The sequence below is a fragment of the Typha angustifolia genome, chromosome 13, assembly GCF_048772165.1.
Source record: "Typha angustifolia cultivar Huaian chromosome 13, ASM4877216v1, whole genome shotgun sequence".
In the NCBI taxonomy this organism is placed as follows: domain Eukaryota; kingdom Viridiplantae; phylum Streptophyta; class Magnoliopsida; order Poales; family Typhaceae; genus Typha; species Typha angustifolia.
The window spans coordinates 13,008,808-13,026,594 of NC_133251.1; the positions used below are offsets into that span (position 1 = coordinate 13,008,808).

Consider the following 17,787-nt stretch of genomic DNA (forward strand, 5'->3'; position numbering starts at 1 on the left):
AGTATCTTGATTAGTTTCAATTTGAGAATTAAAAACTCTGACTTATACATGATGAGGTGGTGAGGACGATGTGGAAGATACAAAAGAATGAGAGAATGAATAAGACATGAGTAATTTATATATTTATAAATTATTTAATATATTATAATAAAATAATTCTTTGTTGGTACCGTCTAAGTTAACTCGGTGTGTTAAACAAAAATTATAGAAGAAAATAAGGACTCAGATTATAAAATATTCAAAAATAAAGTGTGAATCACAAGACATGTAAAACATGGGTGTGATTTATAAAATTTCCTAAATTTAATTTAAAAAATTTTAGTGATATTTCATCCTTAATTAAAAAAACTCCTAATTTGACTGGACATATTATAAGAGAGAGAGAGAGAGAGAGAAGACAAAAGAAAGGAGGACTACTTGTCTGTTTTCCTTTCTTTGACGTCTTTCTTTCTATTAAAGAATTAATATTTATAGTGAAAAGATATTATTGGCACAGAAAATACAGTTGATTTGATAAATAACAATCATTTCCTTGTCTCCTCCAATACTCTATTAATGAAACATTTCTTCGTAGGGGGTGCTTTCATTAGCTTGAGAAAGAAATTTCTCATTAGACTAAAGTTCTTCGTACCCAAATATGGCAGTACAACCAGCAATAATAGTTCACCAAACTTTATTACTCAGATATTCTAATTTTAAATATAGGTTTCGATTACTAGACGAAGAGACGTCTACGTGACTTAATTCTTCTCATCACCCCCACCATAATTAATCCATTAATTAATTGATAAAAATTGTAAAGAAGTAGTCGTGAGATCTACTAGTGTAATAAGAAAAGGATATAAAAAACCTTTAAGAACTGAGTACTATCCTTGCCCCCTTCTCCTCCTCCCCAAGTACAACCTCGCCATTTTAACTAAAATGTCAGTTATGCCATTAGGTGCTAAGATTTCATCAATGTAGGGTCCTCTATCCTCTAACAAACACACCGCCTACCACGTTTACATGCACGTTAATAATTTGAATAGTACTAGCTGTTTCAATCAAAACATAATACTACTAACGCATTAATTATTATATATATTTAGCATGAGTTACTCATTCTATTAATACGTTTGCACAGCCAAGTAGCCAACCCACTTCCACGTACGTATAAAATACTTGACCATATATCAAAAGAATCACTATAAAATAACCAACTCACAGTAAACCGGTTTATTGGGAAAGGGAGGAAGAAGAAGAAGAAGATAAAATTTTAAAAAAAAATTAACCCAATCATATATTATATGAAATCAACTGGACGATCAAATATTAATTTTCCAACATAAACATTATATGAAATATAAATCAGCCATGTGATCCAATCATCCAGCCGGAAAGGCGACAAGGGACTCGTGACAGACAAACCCTCCACCGACTACCCTCCTTTTCTTTCTTTTGGATGGATCGATCCGTCTCTTCTCCTCCATCACCCTGGCAGCTATTATGGCTTGTGGAGGACTCTTCCAGCTAACACGGCGGCCTCGATGACCAAAGTGATTACATCTATCACCTGGTCCACCATGCATCTGTTCCCCTCGAACGTCTCCGATCCTTCTCTTAGCCTTGCGAGGCAGTCGAGGAAGTTCTCGTTGCACTCCGTGCTCAAGTAGTCATCTACACATCACATAAGCCGCGCGTATGAGAGAGAGAAGTAATTGATAACGAGAAAGAGAGAGAAGGGAGAGAGAGAGAGAGAGACTGTGCTTGGCTTGGACGCAGGCGTCGTGGACCATGCAACAAGCATCGAGGGCATCGCATGGCTTCTCGCCGGGGCAACCACTGTACAAGATCCCGCAGTACTTCCCGTACCTCAGAAATGGTGGCGCTTTTGGTACCGATAAATAGAGATAAAGATTAGATTAAACTCATCGATTACATGACATAGCGAAGGATGTACATATACCAGTGCAGTGATCGGACTCGCACTTCCGGCTGCATTGCTGCTTGCTCTATAAAAGAGAGAGATAGAGAGAAAGAATGATTTGTGTGTGTGTGAAATGATTCGGAAGCAAAGAGAGAGAGAGAGAGAGAGAGAGAGATAGAAAATGTAAGAAATTACCACCGCATAGCCGCCGCCAGGGCTAACGGATTGGATGCCGATGTTGAGGGCGTGAGAAGGAGGGGTAGATAGGAGGAGAGCAAAAAGTAGTAGGATGGAGAACTTTAGGAGCTGCTCTTCTTCTCTTCTTCTGCCCATTTTCCTCTGCCAACATAATGAACTCAAACTGATCATTAGGACTTAACAGAGATGCCGATAGGAGGGGTTGGGAGAGACAGAAGGATCTGAGAATGTGAAGCTTGGTTTTTCGCTCAACACGCTACCAATTTATAGATTTAGAGAGAGAGAGAGAGAGAGAGAGAGAGAGAGAGAGAGAGAGAGAGAGGGGATAAGATAGGGGAAGGAGGGGGAGGAGGGGGGGTTGTTGAAAGGGGGAGGGAACTACTGGGACTGAGGTTGAGATGTTGCTTTAATTTGTTTCTATTCATCTCGTGAACAATCCTTGTTCTGTATATAGCAGTGTAGCTCGTGGGTCATGGTGCCGATCTTCCAGATTCTCAAACTGTAGGAATTTCTTACACTATGTTACTTGCCATCTCCCGATTGGTTAGGAAGGCGTAATACCTACAGCCTGACAAGCAGACGATCCGGTACATCCGGTGGTACGAAAAAAAATCTTCGACGCAACTTTGTAATCGAGCGGAGAGAAGTAGCTCCTTCGGGGGGGGGTGGGGGTGGGGTGGGGTGGGGGGTGGGTGGTACGGGGGGAAGTGGACTTTGGGGTTTGATGAGTGATGGGAATATCCATCAATCCATGGATGCTGCCAATGCTATAGATATTTGGTGTCTTGCAAATGACACTCGCCGAACGGGGCTGGCAAAAATATCTTCGGCACTCACCCCAACTTGGTGTTTTTGATTACTTTAGATCTGCTCATCAATCAAATATTATGTTAGTTTGTATGTGAGTTCTAAACTTGTTTATGAGATTATGTGACTTCTAACACAAAAATTGATTTGTTTTAATGTAAACTGTTAACTCTATGAGTTATTTTTTGGGTAGGCAGGAACAATAATTATTGTTCAAAAGTCGCTTATTGAATCAGAGCTCCAAAGCGATTTTTCCAAGCGTGTCAAGCATACCTAGAATGATCAAAAACTCCCAAACTTGTACATTAATTAGAAATTATGATTTAAATCTAAGGAATGACAGTTTAATATTCATAAATCATGGAAACAGACCGCGTTTGGGTTCCATGAAAAGATCGTAAACTGAAAGAGAAACAACAATCCTAATAAAATAAGGATTTAACAAAAGGAAATGTCTTTTCTGAAAGAGATCTTAATCACTAAATTTATAAAGAATGGTGGTCCAAAAAGGTCCAGCATCAGTGCCAGATTGACAAAATTTCGGATATCTATCCTTAAATGTATTCCGGGAATGGAAAGAAAAGGATTCAAAATGTTGTTCACACTTCCCTTTCAGAAGCTTACAGACTTGTCCCTTAAGAAAAGCATCGAATCTTAAAATAAAGAAGAATTTCTCAGAACATGATATTCAAGAATAGTGAGTAGCAAGTAAACCAGCCTCTCACTATATTGCAGTTTAAGATTCTCCAGCTCTTCCAGTGTAATAAATAATTGCAAGATGGCATTTCGCTAATCATACCTTCATAACAATTCATGTTCAAACTCAAAGTACATAAAAGTATCACTGACATGCGATGTAAACAAGTATTTACAGAAAAAAAGAAAGACCATCCAACATGATCATTTTTTGCCCTTACAAGTTAATGACAACAGGATACAGCAGATTTTTCTCAAGTTCTATCAGTATCAAAGGTCACCTTTCACAAAGCACAGTATTTTCACCACCATTGTGATTAAACTCTGGAAATGTAGAGGGGTTCCGGGTCCACTTTCCTTTGGATCCTGACAGCAAGTATAATTCAACAACGAAAGACAGATTGTCAATCCTTGCTATCATCCAAGTCTTAAATAGGCTAGATTCAGACGTAAGTAAAAGATAAGAACAATTCAAAAGAACTACTAATTTCATGGCTAATTATCAGCCTTATGACACATCTACAAATTGGTGTTAAATTTCCACCAGAAACAAAATTAGAGGGGCTTACTACAAAAGCTAGCAAGTTGCAGGTTAAGATCACCCAACCAAAGAGAAAGAAGAAAACACTTGATTTAGGAATTTGTCTTCATAACTAAGGTATACTGCACCAAAAAGAAGATACATCTTCGACCGATACACCGATACACTTTTAGATGAAGATTCTTCAAACTAGCTGCAAACCCTTCAAATACTGTTCTTCAGAATGCTAATCTTCTAAATACTCAAATTATATTAATCTGAGACTTCCTAGCATTTATACACTATCATGACCTTGACTTCTCATATTTAGAATTTTAATATACTTGTCAGTAAGCCGTAACAGAACTATAATGGGCAGAAGATATTTCAACCATCAAACTGATATGTCATTTTGAGTTCCTATCTTTGCAAACAAACATCCTTGGAGGTTATGTTAAATCGTCAAATGACTGCTTGAAACGATGATAATCATCCCTAATTTTCAAGTAGTTTCAGAATGTTGCCAGGACATGACAGGTTAAAACTTAAAAGCTGATAATGAGGACCAAAATAAAGCCAGCTATTTGACTTTTACACTTCTCTATAAACAAAAAAGTAAAAAAGAAAGGGGACTGCAAATCAAAGTAACGAAAGATGGCCAGTTCCACAAAACACCCAACTTCTTGAAACAGTCAGTGGTTCCAGGCTTCCAGCCATACCACCTTAGGAATGAGTGCATGTACCTAGCTCATCCTAATGCAAAAAGCTATCGTAATGCAAATATCTATTCCTGCAAAAAGTTATTCCTCAGCCATACGAACAGGGCGGACCCGAGTTATTTTCTGCAGAATGCTTCAAAAAGGACAGTCAATGGACAGAGCATCTACTCAGGTAAAAGCATCTAGAACTCGTTGATCAAACGAGGGTCCCAAACTACAGGTGTAGTTGGTCTTACATTTAAATGGTATTGTTTCCATGACTCATAACAAATTTGTGGATTTCCACATTTGTATTATCCGTTGTCTTATGGAAATTGAAATCTTTGCTACATGTTACCTTGCTTTTAGATGAGTAATACATATCAAGATATGAATTGATGAAATAATGATTTGGCAATGCACAAATGCCCATAGTAAACGAAGAGAAAAAAGAAGAAGAAAATGATGTTCTTCATAAAAGAATCAAAACTTGAATATGATTCTGAATACTAACCAATTGTCTTTGGCCCATGTAAACCCATCAGTATCTATCACATGCAAGCTTAAGGCATGTCTTGATTTGGGAGATTGGTTTTCAAAACTGTTGAAAACAGAAGTTAGAAAAGATTTTAAAAGAAACTAATTCATCAAATGAAATTGACAGATACAGCAGTTATAAACAACCTTTGATGTATAAGGTCACCATGTATAATCACCAAAGAACCAGACTTCACTTCCAATGCAACAAATTCCTTCTGATCATAAGATGGTGAAGGAAGGTCAAAATAAACCCCATTTCCATCTCTAATAAACCGCCTCTTCAGTCCATCTAATATGAAAAAAAAAACATATTAGAGAGATAATTAGATATATCTAACTATTCTTATAATGTTCATAAAAGCATTCAGGTAGAACAAAAAGGGCAATGAGGTTGAAAGCTACTTTTGTGCGATCCTGGAATCACCCATAGGCAACCATTAGTTATCGTTGCATCTTCAAGTGCTAGCCACAACCCTGTGCATGAAGTAGGTTCTGTGTAGATAAATGAATTATCCTGGTGTGGCACCACCTCTCCACCAATGCCTGGTTGCTACAGAGTAAATAGTACATGTCATGCAGCACAAACATTGATAAGGTTATAATATTCCTTAAGTATTGAGTAAAAGAAAATCATGTACAATGCAAAAGTAAGCACCCAGATAAATTCATTAATAAATGGACGGTATTAGATGATTTTTTCGATATATAAAATCCTTTAGTTAGTGGACATACAACAATATGGCATACAAATCATACAGGCTGGTTCCTCTGTATATCAAGTGATAAGAGCTTTGCAGTCAGAGGAGACGACAACAAAAAGATGTGAATCCTGACTAGTTGGGTAGTCTATGCGAACTGAACTTTTTCCTCCATTCAAATCTATTTAGTCTAAGATTCTTTGTTAAATATAGCTCATTCTATGGTTTTCTTTGCACATGCCCAACTCATCTCAATCGATTCCCATGTAGCTTATCCTCTATGAGTGTTGTTGGAGTTGGCTCAATTTGGACTTGGGCATTCGAATGGCCACAAGCCAGTTTGAACACCCAAGATCAAATTTGTGTTCCCTAGCTTCCGGCCATTGCCGTTTGAACATATCACAACTAGAGAGTTTCGAGGGGAGGCAGTGTTCGAAGTCTGTTTGAACAAAGCGGCATTTTTGGATCATTTCCTAACGCTTGTTTGAACAAGCTCAAAGCCGTTTGAACACACCGCGGGTTTCTTCCCCTCCAAGTTATATCTATAAATATTTTACGTTGGGTTTTAGGGCATTAAAAGAGAGGTCTTTGTAGCAAGAGGTTGGGTTTTAGGGCAATAAACTAGAGGTTTCATGTTTCAAATATACTGAAAGACATATAAAGAAGATTACAATATACATCTCTCATTAGACTAGAATCAGCATGAAAGTGACAAGTTACCTTAAATATGTACATAGATTGAATAACTGCAGGTCTCTTGTATCCTAATGAGGACAGCATACTACAGATTTTGTCAGAGAATGAGAACTTTCTGAATACTGGATCTAATTCGTGTAGAGCTGCAGCAAAATTCAAAGATAAGGTTAAATAGCTCAAGAAGTATATTCTAAAGAAAACTAAACTAAAACACATGCAAACACATGGACACTTAGCATGCAAACACACGGACACTTCTAAACCATGAACTAACACATCATATTCATGTCGCAAATATTGTTCCTTCAGCAGCCACTAGAAGCATGGCTCACAGAAAAGTTTCTCAGCATGGGTCATGATATATGGATTTTTTTTTCAGTTGGAGGATTGACCCTACATAATATTGTGGTTAATTAATGCATATTCTGGAAATGCCTTAGTCTACTTTACTACTGTATGTTATTTACAATAGGGAATACTTAAGTACTGTTGCTTCAGCCATAAATGTGTAAATTTAATGTAGACAGCAGTAATCTAAACTCTAAAGTTTAATGCCAAAGTATGTATGGGGTAGAATCCCCATGCAAGCACAAATTCAAGAGATTACTAATAATTCAAGATTGGAGAAAAGAAAAGGGGGAAAGAATCTTCTTGTCTTCTTCCTTTACTTTGTATGCACAGGATCTTCCTTGTGCTGAAGATGTCACACCAAAAAGTTTCCCTCTTATCAAGAAAATTTAAGGAGATCATATAAAACTGCCATCAATACAAAGTTACAAACCATGGCCAACTTTATTAATTGAGAGTTCCTTTGGCTGTTTCAAGAGTCCATCTTCTCCAAACGCCTTTTCTGCATGTGAAGATTTAATATAAGAACAAAAAATTTGGTTTCAGGAGATGTATTTCTCTTATAGAATGTCATCAAAATACTAACTTGATCAAAATAAAACTTTACTATGCATTTATCTTGAGATAAAATATTTACTTCAAATGATAAAATCCGGTCTTTCTTTCATGACACACAAACCAAAATGTTGCAAGAATAGCATACTACAAATTTCCTGTGCATCATATAAGTTACCTTCCGAGAATTGTGCTTCCACTAGGTGGTGTAATTTAGTTAGCAAGGGATGATAAGAATATGGTTGTCTGACTCCCACTTGAGTTATCAACTAGATGGGTATCACTACTAGCCAATTTAGAAGTCTAGGAAAACAAATGTGATACGATCCGGGTGTGCTAAAAGATGATATAAAATATATACTTTATATGTATATACGATTGTCTATTCCTTCATGATACTTTAAGGCTTTGTTTATTTGATAATGAATTAAACATATAACTTGAAACCTATTTAAAGATCCAAACTAGTTGTAGACTAATAGTTGAATTAGGTTTCAATGTTTCACTAACATTTTAAGTTTCATATCAGTTTCTATTACTACTTTTAAGAATTTATCGTATCCCTGTATCCGTATCTCCATATCCCAGTATCCCGTATCCCGTATCTGTATTCATGCTTCACAGCCTCTAGCAACCACCATTACCCTTGGCCGTCCGTCACCTTTCGACGACTGCCGCAACGCCAGATATTTACCGTTTTACCTCGTTCTGACCTTACTCTACTATTTTAATTATATCTTTACATCCATGCATCCGATTGACGTGAAACCAGAGCCATTAGAACTCTATCTCATGAGGTTACCACCACCTAAATTTTTATAATTTTTTTACATCTGGATCGGCTCAGGTCTGATCCGTAACAAAACGGAACCAATATTTTAAGATATTCTAGCATAGTAGCATGAAGAATAACTGTCAGTAAGTAATACCTAACCTTGTCATATTCTACATCTGTCCTTGATCCATCAGTTAGGGAGGAGGGAATAAGAGACGGGTGTTATTACAATTCTTATACAACTTTACACTGGTTTCGGGATATGAAAGGACAAAAAATTGTAATTTTGCAGACAGAATAAATCCTTTTGAAATTTCTTTTGTTTCAGTTGTCTTCTCTTATATTAAGCAGCACATAATTTGATACTTTAATCTGCTATGTATAAACTTGTATTCAATAAATCCCACCGTCCATGGGGCACAGGTGACATCAAATTTGTCACAACATTTCACAATATGGCTTTAATGCGCACTATGCCTGTCCACCTGAACTTATATAAATTAATTCAATCCAAATCACAGATAAACTACTTCTAGTACACCTTTCTGTAACTCTACCCTTTTCGAGAATAAAATGAAAGAAAAAGAATATAACAACAAGGGAAGCTGTCATGAAAGTTTTTGTCTTTGTTCCATTGTGCTAACAGTTTAGTTTCTGGGGCCTTCTTATAAAGTATAAACGGCTGAAAAGATAGCAAACTACTCACCCTCAAAGAAGAAGGAAATATTCTCGGCGCTATTCAAAAAGTAATTATCCTTGGCCTGCCGCTGCAATTGCAATAAAGTAAGATCACAACAAAAATTTAAAAAAAAAAATATCCCAATTTAATACTCCACCCACTTGCCTCACATCCTACTAAATCAATGGGGAAAAAGATCATACGTGATCCTTGGTAGAGAAGATAGTCGACGAGGCACCATCGAATCCCTCCAAAAGCTCCACCATCCGATCCCTCATCTCCTTCACCTCCCAATCACTCGAGAAGGATTCGAGCACCAAATACCCTGCCATGGAAACATCGAGCTCGAGTTAGCATCGGGTAAGGGTTTGCTTTGGATCTCGAAGCTTCTCTTACCGTTAGTGTTGAAGAAGTTGATTTGCTCGGCGCTGAGATTCCCGTCGATGCCCATGGTGACGGCGATTCCTACTTTCTCCAAGGGACCAGGATCGGATAATGTAAGAATAAGGCAAGAAAATTGACCATGCCACGGCCCACAAAGACGAAGACTTATTCGGCATCGGTGCCGATGATGCACACGTGGCACGCGCATCTCCGGCCACGCGGTATATAATAATATATATATATATATATATATATATATATATATATATATAATATTATCTTCTTGTCGATCATGAGCCCTTTGCTTTATCATATGCTTGATAAAATATTTGCCGTTCCCAATGATTTTAATTAATGTTGGGCAACCGAATGACAGTAAAAGAAAAAGAAAAATAGCGAAATAATTTGAAATATTAACTCAAACGTTAATAGAGTGAATTAAATTCATAGCCTTACTAAGCTGATGAGATCTAACCACTCAGTGTTAGATATTTTGAATGAGTAGAATAACTTATATGATAAGTTTGTAATCAACACTATGGCTTAATAATTAAATTTTGCCGGAATTAACTAGCAGAGCGCAGTCTGCTAGAAAAAGCGAATAATCTTATTTCAGTCATGAAGTTGAGTTATTAGTTGATGTGCTTTGCCTGCATAAAAGTATATGATGATGTGGGAGATGGCAAGCCAATAGAAGGAGATTATATAACTAACAACTAGGAAAGTATTGGAGGAAAAAAAAATGAATTAAGATAGCCCAAGTACCAACTTGTAATACTAAGACAAACCACAGAAATCTACACACAGAAAAGGGTCTATGATGTAATGTATATGAAGTATCAAACAAGTATTAACAAGAATAGAAAATAATGAGCACCCATTAAATGTAACTCCAAAACATAGAAGATCCTTGATGTAACAGTAGCTGATTTCTCAAGAGATCTGTGGCGTATCAAATTAATCTTCCTTCGCGGACGAAACCTCGATTGTAGAGAGGGAACTCAAAAAGAAAAGCTACTTTGAACCATGCAGGCAAGTTTCCATAAATGAAAGGCGGCAGAGGAATAAGAGGGCTGAAAAGAAAATATATTATCATCATAAGTTATTCTACACTCTCGAGATTATTAGTAATGAGATCTAAATACTAGGGGACAATAAAAGAGGCTCACCTAGTAGTGTTCTTGTAGGCACGGTACTCTGGCACGCTGCTGAATCGTTTATCTGCTGATTCCTGCTTGGAGGAATAGATGAAACAATCAGTCATTGGAGATATTATCAACAGAAAGGAATCCTGGAACTAAAATCAGCAGATATAGTCCTTAGTATGTAAGAGTGGTTCCAGACCTCAAGAAGTGGGATGCCACTAACAAAAAGAAGCAGCAGGGTTAGGAATATAGGTCCAAAAATCACAAGCCACTCAGCTCCTCCTAGAATAGGCGTGGACGCCACGAATATTCCCCACCAAAGGAGCATCTGTACTTGCATCAGATGAGAATGTGGAGATTGATCAGTTCCTATTCAAAATTTTCTTCATGAACATATATGAAACCAGCATGACAAACATGAGAATTGTTACAGAAGAAAATAGTCAAGCAAGCCCCAAAGGTGAGGACGTGAAGAAGTATTCTCCTAGAAAACAGTTGGTATATAAAATTAAAATGAGTAACACAAATGGAAATAAGATATTCTCAATCATAGAAATAAATATTAAAGGTGCTTCTAATTAGTACTCTATAGTATATACCTACTTACTTGCAAATAATTACGGAATAAGATTTAAATCCATATTCAGAAACAAGTCAAAGAGAGGCATAGAATGTTAAACCAAACATACAAATGCTTCCTTGCACTGGTCCTGGCAGCATGAACTTTTTTGCTTTATAAACATTTAAAAATAGATAACAAGGAAAGAAGAGCAAAACAAAACTAACCTCACCAAAGTAATTTGGATGACGAGAATATTTCCAAATTCCAGCGTCACACCACTTCCCTTTGTTAACAGGAGAGTTTTTGAAAATGAGCTTCTGCTGATCAGCAGTTGCTTCGATAAATATGCCCACTCCCCACATTATCCAGCCAATGAAATCTTGAGGTTTGACAGAGGGATTTCTGTCACTAGCATTCACAATTGTGAGAGGCAAGCTGACGGTCCACACCCAAACAGCCTGCCATGGATGAGGATTAAGAGGTCATTTTGCTTGTTTGTATTTTTATTCAGAATAGCAACTGGATTTTCTTAATTAGTAATTTGCGATTTACAACCTGGAATAACCAGAAAACTGCCAACTTCCCCAAATTATTACGCATTTCATCGAAACGACGGTCCTCTCCCCAATTCATAATCCTAGATTGACAACGTAGAACATCAGATGCACTCTTGACAAATGAAAGCACACAATTAAACATATATTGCAGTAGATGGGTACTGATCAGAATTTACTAAACGTACCTCATTAACAAAAACAGTCCCAAGCGAAGACCCCAAACCACTACAAGAGCTGTCAGAACAACCTGAAAAATGGAGCTTGATGCTTACAAAGGCAAAAGAAATTACTGCAATTGTAATTTATCTGGGGCAACATACAGTCATATAATCATGCAAAAATTTATCTGAAGGGAAAGGTCAACATAAATGACAAGTAGACTTCTTTCAATTAAGCATATAAGATGCTTAATAATGCTAGAACCACAAGATCTATGATTACAATCGAAATGTTGTTACTAAACATGCATGACTCTGCCTATATTTAAGTGCCATAGATATTTGGCAGAATTTTTAAAGTCAAATCAAGTTCTAGTATGTTAATCAGTTCTAGTTTTGAAGGAAGAAAACATCAACAACAAATTATATATCCTGTATTGCAATTGCTTTTCATAGAAGTAAATAAATTGTTCAACTTCTCATGTGCCATATTCATGACTCAAATCGAGTTACGACAAAGGAAAATTTTGACTGAAATCATGCAACTCTCAACTCTTAAGCAATGCCCAACTTATTCACCATTTTATTTGCATTAAAAAACTTGAAACAAATTGTATTCTATGCAGTACGGCTGTTTACCTGTCGAAAATGCCATGCTCCTTTTACAGCAAGTGTTAGAATAGCAAGGATGACAAAATTTGTGCTACCTGCAGAAGGAAAAAGAGTACATCAAATACACCACAAAACTATACTCAGTGCATCCAACAAGGGAAAAAGAATAACAAAAATTCAATTTATTGAATAAACCACATTTAGGTGGTTCAACGAAAATGACCGCCACAATTATCGTATCATCATAATTATATTCATTCTAGTCTCATGCATATTCCTAGTAAGTAATAACTAATATTATACAAATGAAGCACAAGTTCAGAGTGAAATTTCATTACATCTATGACAAAGCGATATGAAAGAAGAGCTGACAGGCATAGGCCAATTGGATATATTATAATTAATTCCACTAAAAGTGCTTTTTTCACAACTATCAAATAAGTAATTACGCGTTAGTATGTTATATCCTGTAAACATCTAGTCGATTACGGATATAATGATGATAAGTAGAATTTGTGCTTGTTTTCATGGACTTAGTCAGTTAGTTGATGACAAAAAAAGGTTATTCAGCAGGAAGGTTTGCAACCCCCCATGTTACCCTGTGCCAACTGGCACAGGCTATTCAGCAGGAAGGTGTGCAAATCCATGCTGCAAAATGTTGGATGGAGCTATAATGTCGACAATCTGTAAAAAAGCAAAAGAGGGGGCATCCCACTATACAACGCTCCCACAAAAGTAGGTCTGGGGAGGAAACCTATGACGGGATTAATGGCAGCGTTCTTCATACCATCTATTATTATTACATCAGAAAAGCAACCCATCCTCTGAGTTGCCTTAAGTTATTTCTTTTTCTTTTTTTGACAAAAGGCAGAAGCTCTGTTTCATTGAAACATTAAACAGAACATCCAATTACAACTAGAACTGCCTTAAGTTATTTCAATCTGTCTTGTATAACAGTTCAGATAATAGATTTGCAGATTCCATGGTATGAAAACTCAAGATTAACGTATTGTATCTAGATATGCAATTTCTATAAAAAGAATTCTGCCCAGAAAGGGGACCATCGGTATCTTACAGAAAGCACTACGCCTTGAATATTAAGCAACTTTACGTATTCTTTTATTCCATTCTTTCCTTCCTACTTTTGATTATTTAAATGGGATCTTAGTTAGCACATTACCAAATCTTATGACTCATCAAGCTAAATCGATCAGAACCAACTAGAATTGCAATTCCAATAACTTCAACGAATCACCAAACAATCAAACACTCAAACCGTATGCAGGGGCATGACAACAAAATCATTTCATATGACACGAAATTTGGCAACAAGGAGATTCTGGGAGATCGAATTACCGGCGAAATCAGTGACCTTGTCAAATTTGAGGAGGGCTGTTATTATGAAGAACAGCAGCTGGTATCCTACCTGATATTTACAATTAGCTCGTGAATATAACCAGAAACATCCAATCCAAACAACAATTACATCTTTAAAGAGCGAGAGAGAGAGAGATTACAGTGACAATGGCGGTTAGGGCCAAGAAATGGGAGTCGAGGACAGTCCCCATTCGCGCTCAGGGAAGGAGAATGCAGCACCGCGTTCCGATTGGATGTGTTCTTCTAAAACCAGGCGGCATGTGGTTGGAGTTTGTACACGGCATATATGAGCTAAAGAAACGGGGCCAATTATGCGCCGTCTTGGTACACGGTAGAAACTTTCAAAACTCTGACGGAGGTTTTGGGCCGGGCCTAATTCCCATGCCCAGTTTGTTATGAGGCCCAACTAGTTATTTACTCTACCAAGGGAAGCTAAGGAGCATTTATATAAAAAATTAGGATTTTTATAAATCACACCTTACATTTTTTTTCTATTTTATAATCCGCACTCCGTTTTGGTGATTTTATAACATGATCCCTCATTTTTCCTATAATGTTCATTTGACACCCTGAGTTAACTTAATCTAACTATAATCAAACTGAATGATACTAGAAAGATAATATTCTGTTATAATCCATTATGTAATTTATAGTACTTATCTCTAATTTTATTCATAACATGAGCATCCATACTTATTGCTTTTTTTCAAACCATGGAGAATATCACCTAAATGCCAAGCTAATCTTAGAGCTTTCAAACTCCAAGTGATGGAGATCTTAGAGCTTCTCAAACGCTAAGCTGATTTTGTTGCTTGCGACCTCAAAGAAAGGGAGAGATACGAAGAAAATTTGGGAAAAAATGGAGAAAAAAAATGAGGGTTTATATTATAAAATCCTTAAAGATGGGGTGCGAATCAAAAAATAGGTAAAATATAGGGTGTGATTTATAAAAATCCCTAAAAAATTTCTTTAGTTTTTAAAATAATCGAATATAAATTATATAGTATAAAAAATAAATGTATTTAATAAATTAAGAGATCAATCTTATTGTTACTAAATTTTGTATTTTTTTACAAATAGCTCATAAAACTTGTACAAAATATAGCTAGGTTTTAAATCGTACCTGACATCAATTTGTACTAGCCCTTTAATGGGCTAGCATTTTGGCAAAACATTTTTAAAATAAAGGTCAAATTTTCACATTATCGTAATTAATTAGTGGTGAGTAAAACTATGAGAAGATGTACTAGAGAGAGAGAGAGAGAGAAAAAAAACCGTTGGCCCATACAAATTTTTATAATTATAGGTGAATTATTATTATACTTTTAATTTTATCATACCAGTTATGTAAATAGAATTGTGAAAAATGCACCACACCACATGGAAGAGCTGAGGATTCTTTGTCCAAAAGAAATAGAAAAAAAAGGTTAAAAAATCATTTCCTTGTAAGAGGAGAGCTGAATCGATTACACAATCATCCTTCAAAAGCTCATGAAGGTGCGATGGACACCTTGTCGACCTGCACAACGAACTCAAGCGTAGCTCCGGCGGGAATCTTGACGGGCGACCCAAAGTCAGCGCCGTCATCTCCAAAGCCCAAGGCAGGAGGAACTACCACTCTCCTCTTTCCGCCGGCTCTCATGGATCTCAGCACGTATTCCACACCCTCACACATCCCTCTACTGTAAGGCCTAGAGCCCATCACCAATGCTAATGGTCTCTTCCCTTCTCCGAACGTGTCCACGAACGCCTCGCCATTGCCGCCGCCGCCGACTACTCCTCCCTGGAGGTCTATCACCACCAGGTCTCCCGGCCTCGGTGAATCCCCGCCACCCACTCTCATCTCATAGTATCTGAACCAAACATATTAAAAAAGAGGCTATATTACTGGTATTATTAACATTTGAGTTGTAATTTATCAATCACTTTTGGTTATCAAAATATTCGGAGTGCATTTGATCCAAATTATAACAATTTCAAAAATATAGTGTCAAGTCTGTACCTGATGCCATTGGGTAGTATGACCTCTTCCTCCTTCTCCACATCCCTGCAGAGAATCAAAAATGATAACAATCCAATTCACAAATTAAAGGGAAATATATATATATATATATGTATACCAAGTTGATCAAGTTTTAGTATATGCTAACTTGGTATTAGCTTGCTGCTGCGACGCCTCGAAGCGGGTCTTGACCTGCTCTGAGACGACGCCGGCGGCGAGGAAGGCGACCCACGCGAGTCCGGCGCCGATGCCGAAGCGTCTCGTTAGGCTCGACGTAATCCAATCCGTGGACTCTGCTGCCAGTTTTGGCTTCTGCAGTGGCTTTGGAGGAGATGGAGAAGGAGGCTGTGACTGGGCTTGCATGGGTGGCTGCTGTTGGTTTGGAGGCGGAGGTGGAGGTGGACGTGGGGATTGGGATTGGGAGCATGAGAGCTGTGGCTTTGTGGGTGGGAGAGTGAGGAAGGTGGGAGATCCAAGGAAAGCAGCCATGGTTAATTGCTTTGGAGGAGGAGGAGGAGGAGGTGGAGGAGGGAGAAAGTTTGGTTTGAGCTCAGAGGAGATATGAACACTTTAATTGGGCTAAGTTTTAGCCACTAGTACTCCAAAAGCCTTATCTTTATCCAGAAGACTGCCCCTGCCCCCCACCCCCTGTTCCTTGTTGTAGTAGTAGCTTTCATAAGGATAGCTCTATTAATTGTAAAATGACCAGGATACCGGACCATTGGAGTACGGTGATGGCCTAATTGCATAATTAAAACTAATTTCAAGGTTAAGATTAAATTAGAGACTAATAACAAGCCATGCACTTGATAGCAACAAAAGAAATAATATTAAAGCTTGAAATCGAGCTTCTTTCGGTATAAACTGAGTGAAACGTGGAGTAAGTAAAGCTTCTATTAAGTATATAGAGTACATGAATAACACACCCATTCCTACATTAGTTACATGAAAAAGAAAATTCTTCCAAGTTGCATATAGATATGGTATTGGTTCAAAGTGGACCAGGAAACACTCCCATCTCCCTTTGCTCGTTCCACTTCACAATCTGCAAAGACCACCAACGCTTGTATGATCAAAAGACATGCAAATTAATCCATTAATCCACGCCAAAAAAGAAGGAAAAAGAAAAAAAGAAGACAGTTAGAACAAGCAGCTAGCATCACAAACACGACAAACAAAGCTTCTCACCCACTCGGTCGGACAGAGCGACCGGTACCACCGCGCGAACTTCTCGCACTCCGGCGAGTCGGGACCCTTGGCCTTAACACAGCTGAAAGCATCAACGATTAACAGCAGAAGCATAACATGAGAAAGGAAAGAGCAGCGTACCTCGCTAAGTATATATATACATGTTCACGTATACTATTGAAATCTCTCGGCTTAAAAAAGTACAAATTTAGCTCTTAATTTAATTATTTATTATATGACTTACTGGTGGTACTCGAGGTAGCGAGAGTAACAGTGCCGAGTTTGGTTGGTGAAAGGGAAACGGGCGTCGGAGGGGACGGTATGGAGCTCGATGACGCCGTCGGGCGGTGGTGGGGGAGCGTCGGCGATGGAACCAAGCTCGTGGGCCGGACGAGGAGCCTGCTCGCCGGTGGCCACCCGGTTGACGTCCCTCGCCCTCATCTTATCGTGAGGATCCACCACGTTGGCCTCCATACTCTTTAACTACTTTGCTCTCAATATTTGCTTAGAAAGGTTCAGAAGCATCTCTACATTTGTTTGATCTATTTATACGATTATCTGTTTGTTTCTAGTAACGTTAAGAATCACCGAGATAGGAGAAAGTGGAGGACTCACAGTGGCGGTGTTTAAACACGTGTCCAACATTTGCATTGTAATGGTTTTGATAAGGGTTACATGGGTTCCAT

General features: G+C 37.7%; 5 protein-coding genes across 5 annotated transcripts; all 5 read right to left on the reverse strand.

Annotated features, from left to right (window-relative positions):
* Window positions 1–1,192: 1,192 nt before the first annotated feature.
* Window positions 1,193–2,397, reverse strand: LOC140774035 (phospholipase A2 homolog 3). Its single transcript, XM_073116862.1, has 4 exons — window positions 2,102–2,397; window positions 1,946–1,991; window positions 1,742–1,867; window positions 1,193–1,656 (listed from the first exon to the last, which is right to left on the reverse strand). The coding sequence occupies exons 1-4, from the start codon at window positions 2,273–2,275 to the stop codon at window positions 1,484–1,486; spliced, it is 519 nt and encodes a 172-aa protein (XP_072972963.1). The 5' UTR covers window positions 2,276–2,397; the 3' UTR covers window positions 1,193–1,483.
* Window positions 2,398–3,598: 1,201 nt separating this feature from the next.
* On the reverse strand, window positions 3,599–9,662 carry LOC140773367 (phytanoyl-CoA dioxygenase 1). The gene is made up of 9 exons (XM_073115880.1): window positions 9,513–9,662; window positions 9,320–9,441; window positions 9,144–9,204; window positions 7,541–7,609; window positions 6,784–6,902; window positions 5,768–5,915; window positions 5,510–5,654; window positions 5,340–5,426; window positions 3,599–3,973 (listed from the first exon to the last, which is right to left on the reverse strand). Exons 1-9 carry the CDS (start codon window positions 9,565–9,567, stop codon window positions 3,925–3,927), a joined length of 855 nt encoding a protein of 284 aa, XP_072971981.1. The 5' UTR covers window positions 9,568–9,662; the 3' UTR covers window positions 3,599–3,924.
* A 585-nt stretch (window positions 9,663–10,247) lies between these two features.
* On the reverse strand, window positions 10,248–14,206 carry LOC140773368 (uncharacterized). The gene is made up of 9 exons (XM_073115881.1): window positions 14,052–14,206; window positions 13,891–13,960; window positions 12,562–12,629; window positions 11,950–12,011; window positions 11,763–11,844; window positions 11,432–11,665; window positions 10,845–10,973; window positions 10,670–10,731; window positions 10,248–10,573 (listed from the first exon to the last, which is right to left on the reverse strand). The coding sequence occupies exons 1-9, from the start codon at window positions 14,100–14,102 to the stop codon at window positions 10,453–10,455; spliced, it is 879 nt and encodes a 292-aa protein (XP_072971982.1). The 5' UTR covers window positions 14,103–14,206; the 3' UTR covers window positions 10,248–10,452.
* A 1,132-nt stretch (window positions 14,207–15,338) lies between these two features.
* On the reverse strand, window positions 15,339–16,508 carry LOC140773884 (peptidyl-prolyl cis-trans isomerase FKBP17-2, chloroplastic). Its single transcript, XM_073116662.1, has 3 exons — window positions 16,062–16,508; window positions 15,914–15,958; window positions 15,339–15,764 (listed from the first exon to the last, which is right to left on the reverse strand). The coding sequence occupies exons 1-3, from the start codon at window positions 16,400–16,402 to the stop codon at window positions 15,401–15,403; spliced, it is 750 nt and encodes a 249-aa protein (XP_072972763.1). The 5' UTR covers window positions 16,403–16,508; the 3' UTR covers window positions 15,339–15,400.
* A 295-nt stretch (window positions 16,509–16,803) lies between these two features.
* On the reverse strand, window positions 16,804–17,579 carry LOC140773506 (cytochrome c oxidase subunit 6b-3-like). The gene is made up of 3 exons (XM_073116106.1): window positions 17,346–17,579; window positions 17,102–17,183; window positions 16,804–16,958 (listed from the first exon to the last, which is right to left on the reverse strand). Exons 1-3 carry the CDS (start codon window positions 17,573–17,575, stop codon window positions 16,905–16,907), a joined length of 366 nt encoding a protein of 121 aa, XP_072972207.1. The 5' UTR covers window positions 17,576–17,579; the 3' UTR covers window positions 16,804–16,904.
* Window positions 17,580–17,787: the final 208 nt, after the last annotated feature.